At 25.9% G+C, this 10,833-nt stretch overlaps 2 protein-coding genes across 2 annotated transcripts; both read left to right on the forward strand.

Annotated features, from left to right (window-relative positions):
- The first annotated feature begins 2,075 nt into the window (after positions 1-2,075).
- On the forward strand, positions 2,076-2,528 carry LOC107025415 (probable E3 ubiquitin-protein ligase RHG1A). Its single transcript, XM_015226204.1, has one exon. The coding sequence runs from the start codon at positions 2,076-2,078 to the stop codon at positions 2,526-2,528; it is 453 nt and encodes a 150-aa protein (XP_015081690.1).
- A 4,265-nt stretch (positions 2,529-6,793) lies between these two features.
- LOC107012767 (deoxyuridine 5'-triphosphate nucleotidohydrolase) lies at positions 6,794-7,977 on the forward strand. The gene is made up of 3 exons (XM_015212692.2): positions 6,794-7,001; positions 7,127-7,218; positions 7,551-7,977. Exons 1-3 carry the CDS (start codon positions 6,886-6,888, stop codon positions 7,793-7,795), a joined length of 453 nt encoding a protein of 150 aa, XP_015068178.1. The 5' UTR covers positions 6,794-6,885; the 3' UTR covers positions 7,796-7,977.
- The last annotated feature ends 2,856 nt before the right edge of the window (positions 7,978-10,833 follow it).

Consider the following 10,833-nt stretch of genomic DNA (forward strand, 5'->3'; position numbering starts at 1 on the left):
TTATCTAATAAAAAGGAAAATTAAAAGTAATAACATTGTCCCTCTTGTATATGGTGTTATAAGTTTGTATGGAGAAAATAGTGTCCACTTTCCATGCATAATAAGTGTCTACAAAAGAGGAAACTTTGAAAGCTAAACACGTGTTTGGAATATATTTAGTTTGAAATACATAGATACTATTTTCGTGGATGTTCAAAGGCCTTAAATTATTGGAAACTGTTCTTAATTTTGTGACTTTTTCTTTTAAATATTTCATATAATAAATCATGTGTTTGATTATAAACAAATATGTCATCAATTATAATTAAAAGAAATAAATTTGTTTAAAAAAAAGTCAAATTTCATAGAGAAATGAAATTATGTCAAATAACTAATGGGATAATTGATAATTGACATTTTCAATAAAGGCCAAAGAAACTGTAAAATTATCGTTCAACTCTTAGAATATGAATTAAATTTTTATTTTGTAAATAATTTTGAGTCAAGTCTATCATATATACTCATTGTCAAAATAGGTTATAACGATTCAAATTTTAGTCAAAAACAATTTCTCATATTATATTTTACTTTTTTATAATATCATTGTATCTTCATGTAAGTGACGTTCATTATGCGGCGTTCTTCTCTTTTAAAAAAAAAAATTAACTCCCATAAATCAATTTCATTATTATATTTCAATTCTCTATAATAACATTGTCCTTATAATATAAGTGACATTCATTAATTAGAATAATATTTATTTTTAAAAAACTAAATCATCTGCCCCTTTTTAACAGTTACACTCAAATATTATGTAATAATATTATATAAGAAATATATATCAAGGGTGCAAAACGTTGTCACTCCTCAACTTTGAACAATAATCAAATTCCCTTTTATCCTTATTAAATCTTTAAAATGTCTATTATGTTCATGATATTTTATGTGATTATTTAAAAGAAATAAATTATACTTAAATTGTGTCCACCAATTATAGTCATAATTTCACGAAAAAAGATTAGTGGTGCTTATTTTTATATATAATTCTATTTTTTTTATTTCGTTGATTAACAAATAAATTTCATTGTTTTGATCCACAAATTTATTAACCTATCTATTTCTTTTACATTTTTGTTTATAACAGTTAAATGTGTTTTAAACTCAAATATTATTATACATGTATAACAATAATACCGCGTTATAACAATCATAAAATTTTCAGACAATCATTGTCACCCTAATAATTTTTTACTGTAAATAAAATTGCTTATAAAATCTTTGAGTTAAACATTTTCCTGCGAATATCTTTTAATTGATTTGTTTAATATTCTCTCCATTTCAAAACAAGTGAATTGTTGAAAGTCTTTCACACCTTTAAAAAGAGAATATTAAGATATTAATTAGAATTTCTAACCTTTTTATTATTGTTAGTCACTCTTTAGAATAACTAAATATTAATCATGATAACTACTTTAAATTCTAACTAAGCAATCAAAGTTTATTCACTCATCACATAGAAAATTTAAATGAAGGATAAAGATAAAAGAAAATTTAAAATATATTTTTGAAGATCGAACAGTTAAGTTAATTTGAACTATGAAAAATATTTTAACAATATACTTATCTTGATACAAATGGAATAATGTTCAGTAAAGAGATCATTAATACTTAATTCATATTTAAAAGAATTTTGATGTCAAATTTAGAAACTAAAGATATTAGAAATATTTGGTAATAATGTTTAAATGTAAAAGGACTAAATTGTCAGTTAACTTTTGAGGTAAAATTGTAAATTAAACTTTTTGAGATAGAGAGTTTCCATATTTAGTATTTGTATGTATAAAATATAGTAATATAATTTTTCCTAATCCTAGTAAGTAAAGAACTATGTGTTATATAAACTCGTATTCCTCATACTGCTTAATTCATCGTTCCAATATTTGCTCTCTACAATTTTATTGATTACTATACATAATTTAGTGTTATCGATCATGAGTTCGTTTGATTATTTGTTAAATCAGATAATAAGGGAATTCATTGATCAACATCAACCTCAACCAAATAATCAATACTTATTAGATCACAATTCAACTCTTATGGGTCTGGATTATCATATATATAATCAACAAAGTTCCTTTGATCAATTAACAACTGAATTCATCGATGATGTCACAACTGAAATTGAATCCGATGATGATATCACAACTGAAAGTGAATCCGATAATGATATTGATATTGATGACATGATTTATTTATTAGGTTTATTGGAAGATATTTTGCTCTATGTGGAAGGCAATGAGGACGAGGACGAGAATGATGAGGAGGTTACAGAGGAGATTATAGGAAATATGATAAAAACAAGAATTCATCGTGATACTGACGATGGAGAAGAAATAATATGTGTTATTTGCCAATGTGAATATGAGGATGATGAGACAATTGGCACTCTTGAATGTCAACATGAATATCACGAAAGCTGTATAAAGGAATGGCTACTGAAGGGAAAGAGATCTTGTCCAATTTGTAGGTCTTCAGTTTTACCGTCATAGAAATAAATACGTTATTAAACTTAAGATATATCACTTATATTTTTAATTTATATTCATGATCGAAAATACATTCAAGTAGGTTTAAAATATATCAAGATTTAATTAATCTTCTTTGTTTGCCTATGATTGTATGATGTGTCCTTTATTTCATACTAATTTTATATATTTACATAACTGATTTTCTTGAGTTAAAACTAAGTCAAAATCTCATTCGATTATTTGCAGACATAAAAGAATAAAACAAGACTTTTCTTTATTAGTATTTGACAACTCGACTTTTTTCAAAGCATCTTTTTTAAGTCTGACGTGACACAAATTTATATTATTTTTTATTGCTAAAAAAATTACCATATGAATCATTACTGATCAAGTTTATTTAATTGATTATTTTAATTATATTAAAATCATAATAATTTAATTATATCAAGATTTATTGATTTTTTATGTACTTATTAATAAATAACATTCAATAATAATAAATTATTTATGCATTTAATTTCTTATCACGGATAGATAATACATGACTAATAAATCTACAAAAATTAAATTCTCATATAGATATCAAACACTAAAATGAGAAAAACAGAAAGAAAAAAAAAGACTAGTAGAGAAAGAGAAATTCGGATAAATAAACAAAAAAAATTCTGAGTGCAACAATAAGTTTGAAAAAAAAAGTTTTGAGAAAATTGCAAAATAGCGGAACATGAAACGAAGTAGAAGGAAGTACGTACCTCTAAGTAGAAAACTTCCTGTGCTCATTGAATAAAATCAAATTATTATTATTATTATTATTATTATTATTATTGTCATTATTATTATTTATCAAAAATTAAAAGGAAATATTTAATATAATTTAACATACATAATTAAGATAATCAATCCAAAAAATTTATAAAAAAATATTTCACAAATGAAAACATAAAAGAATAGCGTATAAAACGTGAAATAAAATAAAGAATTTATTATGTAAAAATGAAGAATAAAAATTGTGTTATTTTAAAAATAAGAATTTTAGTTTTCAATTTTACACAATAATTATTATTTTTTAAAATATTGCGTTAGACTTAAATATTTATACTTAAAAATTCAAAATTGGGATGAGCTAATATTAACACTTTGAATTGTTTTTTCAAAATATCTTACAAAACCAATAAAAGAATAGACTGGTTAGTAAAAGAATTCAGTTCAATTTAATTTGCGTTGAGAGCACTTCCATCCTGTATTTATATTTGTATAAAGCGAGAGAAAATTCTATATACAAATATAAATACATGTATATTTGTCGTGTACACTTATAATCATACAATACAAATCTTCATCTACCCAATTCTCTTTTGCCTTTCTCTCTTTCTCGCTTTATACAAATATAAATTACACAAATACAATGTATAAATTGTGTTTCTTTAAAACGAAAAAGAGATTTATGTACAAATTTATCTTTATACAAAAATACAGTTACATATTCATGTACAAAATTTATATTTGAATACATTCAATAGACATATACATATACGACTGAAAATCATATTTAAAAAACATATACTTATACAACTTAAAACTTACAATTGTATGCAAAAATGCAATTACATATACATATACAGATTTATATTTAGATGCATATAATAAACACATAAAATCACAACAAAAAACATATACTCATACAACGAACCAAGTAAGTTTCTTATTTTGTATACAGATTCCAAGTATATACTAATACAATTGATTTTTATGTTTGAGTATACCAAAATATACATATTAATAGTCATAGCAAACATAAAATTTGTTATGGATCACAATTATGCAAGCTACATTTATAACATACAAATATATTTTTACGTTTGCTAAATCTAAAATTTGAAATTGTATGAAATAGCAAATTATTAATTCATATTAAATGTTATAGTCATAGTTTATTTTTATTGTAATTCGCAGCAAACATTCCAATTTTTTTGTCATCTAATTTAGTATACAATTAGTCAATTTATACATTTCGATATAAAATGTGTGTTGTGTTTGTATAAAGCGAGAGAAAAGTGTATATATATATACAAATACATATATTTTCATCTGATACACTTAAGATTATATAAATACAGATCTTATTAAATAATTAACAGTGTATAAATAAATTATACAAAATTGAACGATTTATATAAAATTGACTTTTTTTAGCGAATTATACAAGTTAAAAGTTTCATAACAAACATAAAATTTGTTATGTAGCACAATTATATAAACTATAATTACCACACACAAATATAATTTTTATATTTGTTATGCGTGAGTTACTTTTTTTAGCTAAAGTAGGCCTCCACAGTGATAGGCAGGCCCACTTATTTGAAGAGTCCAATTGATTAGAGATATGAAACTAATTTCTTTCGAGTCTGCTATATATGCATCTACTATAGTATGGCGAGTATGTATCCTCGTACCAATGATTTAAGTAACACACTTAAAATATATTTTTAAATATATATTGCAAACATTAATCACTCATTCCTTGGTGATACAAATTAAAATAATTTATAATATATATAATATTTGTTTTATTCATAAATAATATAAGTTTAATTCAGTCTATAAATAACTGTCTTGTCTTTTATTACTTAAAATTTATGTTCATTCTTAATTTTTTCTTATAATTCAATTTTAATATTGTGTAATATACTTTTAATGCATATTTAATTCATTTTGCAAGAGGAGTTTTTGACTCAAAAAGTAGTGGCAGGAAAGGAAGCAGCACACCAGGACGAACTCCTTCTTTTAAATATCAACTCAAGGCCTCCTTTCCTTACTCGTTGGTTTGAGTGCTTTATCGAAGGATTGATATAGAGAAAAAATGCCTATGTTTCTTATCTAAGCCCACCAACTTTGGGATAAGCGGTTACCAGAAGTTTGAAATTGGTTGATTTGTTACTATTGAATTACTTGCTTAATTAATTATTGATCAAGTTTAATTCATTCCATGGATCAACATCTGATTTTCCATTAGTTGCATTTTTATTCATGCTTAATTCTATCTTCTAATTCAACTTTAATATTTATGTAATACACTTTTAATATAAATCTATTTTATTTTATTTATTGATTGTTTTGTTACAATTAAATTACTTTTTTAATTTATTATTGATACAAAATTTATTCAATTTACAAATTATAAGATGCCCTTTCGTTTGCATCATGTTTAGTTTTTTTCTAGTTTAAATTTAATATGTGTGTGATGCATCTTTAATTCACGTTTAATTTATTTTACAATTTATTATGTCTCTCATTTGTTATAATTATATTAATTGTTTGACTAATTATTGACTTTTCTAAATATTACTCAAAAATAATATTATTGTTATACCTCCAATCAAGTTTGAGGTCGATTATATGTATCATTATTGACTATGTCATCACCGTATTTAAGTTCATCTCACCCACATATTATCCTCGTATTATCCAACAAAGTTATGATACGTCTTACTTATTTTAAACACGACAAGGTCAAACTATGTTATGTCTTTGTTTTGGAGTCCGCACGAACTGGTTCTTAGCATGAAATTGATGTCAATTGTCCTACTTTCCTTTTCCTTATAAACTACATTATGCATCACAATTTTTGTTAATATTCCGTCATATCTGGTAATATTTAATCATCAAGGTTAAAGAGAAATAAAAATAAAGATGTTAACGGTTTTATCATAACTTATTCTATTTAGTTGCTTTTCTTTTTTTTAAAAGATCGAAAAAGAGTCATAATCTATGTTGGTTTGAGAGTAATCATAACCTCATGCGAAAACTTGTAATTGCAAATCATAATGATGATAAATCAGATGACAAATAAAACTATACTAAAATGCATAATATTATTATATGATTTGGTCAATTGTCCTACGTATTAAAACCTAAAATAAAAAATAATATAAAGAGAAATTTTCCTACATTGTGAATGTTATTGTCTTTTTGGTATGAAAAGAGAGGTTTTTAACGAATATAATTTCAATTTTTTCATGTACCAAAAAAACCAAATATGAAAGATAAATATCTTTTTTTTTCAATAAAAACAATTATAATAAAATTTTGATTTAATTCAAAAAAAGAATAAATAAAACTCAATCATGATTAAAAAAAATCAGAAAAAACCCTAAGAAATTTAATAATACGTTTTTGAATTTAATCGGAACTCTAACTGGGCTCGGTTCATTTGCCCTCCATTTGTGTATGTTTACAATGGCGGGAACTTTTGGCGCTATTCTGCATTTTCTGGTTGTATATTACTTCCACATCCATATTTATCCGCAAGCTTGAAGCCCTTGTTACGCCGCTCTTACAATTTCTCCTTCCGAAGCTTCTCTATTTCAAAAAAAGAAAAATGGCTGCAAATGGCATAGCTTCCTCTGCTCTCTTCTTCCGCGTCAAAAAGCTCTCTGATAACGCTGTTTTGCCCTCCAGAGGCTCTCCTCTCTCTGCTGGTTATGATCTATCCAGGTTTCCCCCTTCTTTTTTTTTGATGTATTTAGACTTCACAAAATTGATGTTTTCCCTAAATTTTGTATGTGTTTGATTAATTCAATTTTGGGGATCTGAGTTTATTTCTTCTGTTTTTGTTGCAGTGCAACAGAGACGAAAGTGCCTGCCAGGGGAAAGGCTCTAGTACCTACAGATCTTAGTATTGCCGTTCCTGAAGGAACATATGCCCGTATTGGTATATTCTTGCCCCTTTTTTCACTATGATTGGTACAATTTAACGAAAAATGTTTCCTAATGAGATAGTATAGTATCGAAGTAATTGCTTGGCTTTAAAACACCTCGCTCTCAACCCTAAGGTTGCGAATTTGAGTTACACCTAAGCGAACTTCCTGACTCTCGTTCAACCTCCCACACTTTATCACTAGAACATTCGTGCCTGTTTTGAACAATTTTAGTCGAATACAACCTTGTAGTACTAACCAAGTAATTTTGTCATAGTTGGATATTTGAAATTTAATTGTGAATATTAGGGGCTAATTCGATGGTAATATGTTTTAATTTTTATAGCTCCAAGATCAGGATTGACCTGGAAGCATTCTATAGACGTTGGGGCAGGTGTGATAGATGCGGACTACAGGGGACCCGTTGGAGTAATACTTTTCAACCATTCTGATGTTGATTTTGAAGTTAAAATTGGTGACAGAATAGCTCAATTGATCATTGAGAAAATCATCGTGCCAGAAGTTGAGGAGGTTGATGATCTAGACTCGACAGTTAGAGGCTCCGGAGGCTTTGGATCAACTGGAGTTTGAAATCTTTAGCTTGAATTAGAATCATATATATTTATCAGGATGTTGTTCTGATGTTGTGCTTGCTTTATGCTTTGCCAATGTTGATCTGTGTTTTATGTTCTCCTATGAGTTTAAGTTTTCTTTTGTCCAATGGAAATTAAATTAGGGAAATTTCTTAAGATAAAATAAGCTAAATTCCGGCCCTTAAAAAAATGATATTGGCGAAATTTTGTTTAGAAGACACTTTTAAGTTTTTACGATCTACTTATGATGAATTAGATCCAAATATTTCAGTAAAATAAACATTTTTTAGGACATGTTCCATTGTATTTAGAGTTTTTACTTTATCAACTACTATTTCTATGAAATGTGACGTTGAATGATCAACAAAATTTCTCCCAACACTAGCAGGATGAATATTGAATTTAGAAAAATTGGAATATGATAAAAGAATGTGATTTGAGCACATAAGTCATAACGATCAAAGTTATTGTTATATATAGGATATTTTTGTAAATGAAAAACGGAAAAAGACGTAAAATATTCTTAAAATATTGGAAATAGTACAAAATTATCTTCCATTCACCNATCAAAGTTATTGTTATATATAGGATATTTTTGTAAATGAAAAACGGAAAAAGACGTAAAATATCCTTAAAATATTGGAAATAGTACAAAATTATCTTCCATTCACCTATTGGCTCCAAAGTACGTTTCTCACCCACCTATTGGGTTTAAAATACCTTTGTCTTTCACCTTTTGGTTCAAAATTGATCATTTATTTAACGGTTTTATATTTAAACTATTTAAATATTATTTTAAATACGTGGCGCTCAACTATTTGTTATAATTGAACTTATTAATATAATTTATAAATCAATTCAATACCCACCCATTAAACCCCTCCAAATTAAGAAATCCGATATATTATTAATGCAATAACAAAAAAGCTACTGTCAATAAATTATCATACATTCAAGTGTCTAAATAAAAATTACCGATAAACTTAAAAGTCTGACTATGTTCATCTTAATTATTCTTATGTCTCAATTATGTAATGTTACTTCATAGGTAACTTCTTTTCAAAATAATATATTAAAGGTTTTAAAACAAATCATAAATATTTATAAAATTATATTTTAAAAAGATGCATGAATTAATTCGGGATGTATTACTTCTTTACCTTTAATCATAAATTTCTAATTCAATCTTGAAAGAGAATCCTATTGAAAGTGTCTCCTAAGTAAGCGGTTCAACCTAAATTTAATTGGGGCTTCGATTCGGACTCGAATAATTTGGATGTCATTTTCAGGAATCTATAATTTCATCGTTTTAGTAGTGTTTATGACGATTTTGATATTATAATTGGATTATTAATTGGGTGGGGTTTAGTTAGTAATGAATGGGTAGTGGGTTGATTTATAAATTATATTAATAAATTAAATTATAACCAATAGTTGAACACCAAATATTTTAAAAAATGTTTAAAGAGTTTGATTTTAAAACAATTAAAGAAGTGGTCAATTTTGAACCCAAAGGTGGATGACAAGGATATTTTGGAGCCAATAATGAATGAAAAAGGCATTTTGGAGCAAATAGATGCATGAAAGGTAATTTTGTATTATTTTCAATACTTCAAGAATATTTTAGAACCTTTTCCGAATAAAGTATGTCAGGAAACAATTTTGTCACTTTTATAAAGTAATAATAAGATTTGTGTATATTCTATCTTTCTTTCTTTGACTTCAGTTTTGGATTTTAGTGGACATATTGTTGTTGATTTCTTACTAATCCATTTTCTCTACACTTCAAATTCTGTACTTTTATAGGTTTTATATTCATGGTTACCTCTTTGGTTAATGGTATGATCCTATTAAGTAAATTGTAAATACATAACAGAGAAACAAAGTCTCCTCATCTACATGAGTTATTAATTATTACTTTGACATTATTTAGAAATCATTAGTCGATAAATGACTTGCCTAATATAGCGGCGGAGCAAAGTTTCCTCAACAATATTATTCGCTTGATATTCAATAATAAATCATTAGTTCATTTCTTTGAGTTGTAGTGTTTCCTTTAATTCAATTGATTTATATAATACATAATCAACAACATCAAAGTTAAACACCGTATGCTTGTTAAATTTTTGTAGGTTTGATTGAAAATATTAAAAACTTTTTATAGTATTTTATATAGTCGATTTAATTTATTTGAAATTGCATGATAGTTACAAGTGTTTTAAAAGGCAGAGCATGAAACGAAACGTTTTATGCAGCACATTAAGAGATGTAAGTTTCGAGACATGGGGCCTAAGTCTCATAGATCTATGGAACATAGTTTCATATATCTCTAATTTCATAATTTTACCTCTTATAAAATTAGGAAAAGTAAAACTTTAATATTTTACAAAATAAATTTAATAAATAACCTATAAAAATAGAAAAAAATATAATGATTTCTATTTGAAAAAGATATTAGTAATCTATAATGAAAAAAAAGTATTACAATTAGTATTTAAAAAATAATAAAAAAATATGATTTAAAGCAAAAAAAAAATTTTAAAAATAAAAATTAAACAAAATGCCTTGGACATACTCTTTTACGTCTAGTCTAGTGCTTATACTCCCTCCATTTAAAAAAGAATGATCTAGTTTGACTTGAAATGGAGTTTAAGAAAAAAAAACTTTTTAATCTTGTGGTTATAAATTAAAGTTATGTCTAATGTACCAAAATGCCCTTAAATCTTGTGGTCTTAAACACGCCACGTGGAAAGTTAAAGTTAAAGTGTTGTCAAAAAAAGAAAAAAATTATTCTTTTTGAAACAAACTAAAAAGAAAATAGAATCATTATTTTTAAAACGAAAAAAATATTTTTAAATTAAGAACTTACCTCCCAAATTCTAAAACTTACGCCCTATAAATTTATATGCCTTCAATTTACGCTCCCTAGCGTTTTTCTTAGCACTCGCCCGGAAATTGCCCCACAAATGTTTTTGAAAACCCCTCGTTGTTATTGATGTAATCTGAGAAAATATACTATTGATGCTTGTCTTCTAC

Source organism: Solanum pennellii, chromosome 1 (genome assembly GCF_001406875.1).
Source record: "Solanum pennellii chromosome 1, SPENNV200".
NCBI classification, from domain to species: Eukaryota; Viridiplantae; Streptophyta; class Magnoliopsida; order Solanales; family Solanaceae; genus Solanum; species Solanum pennellii.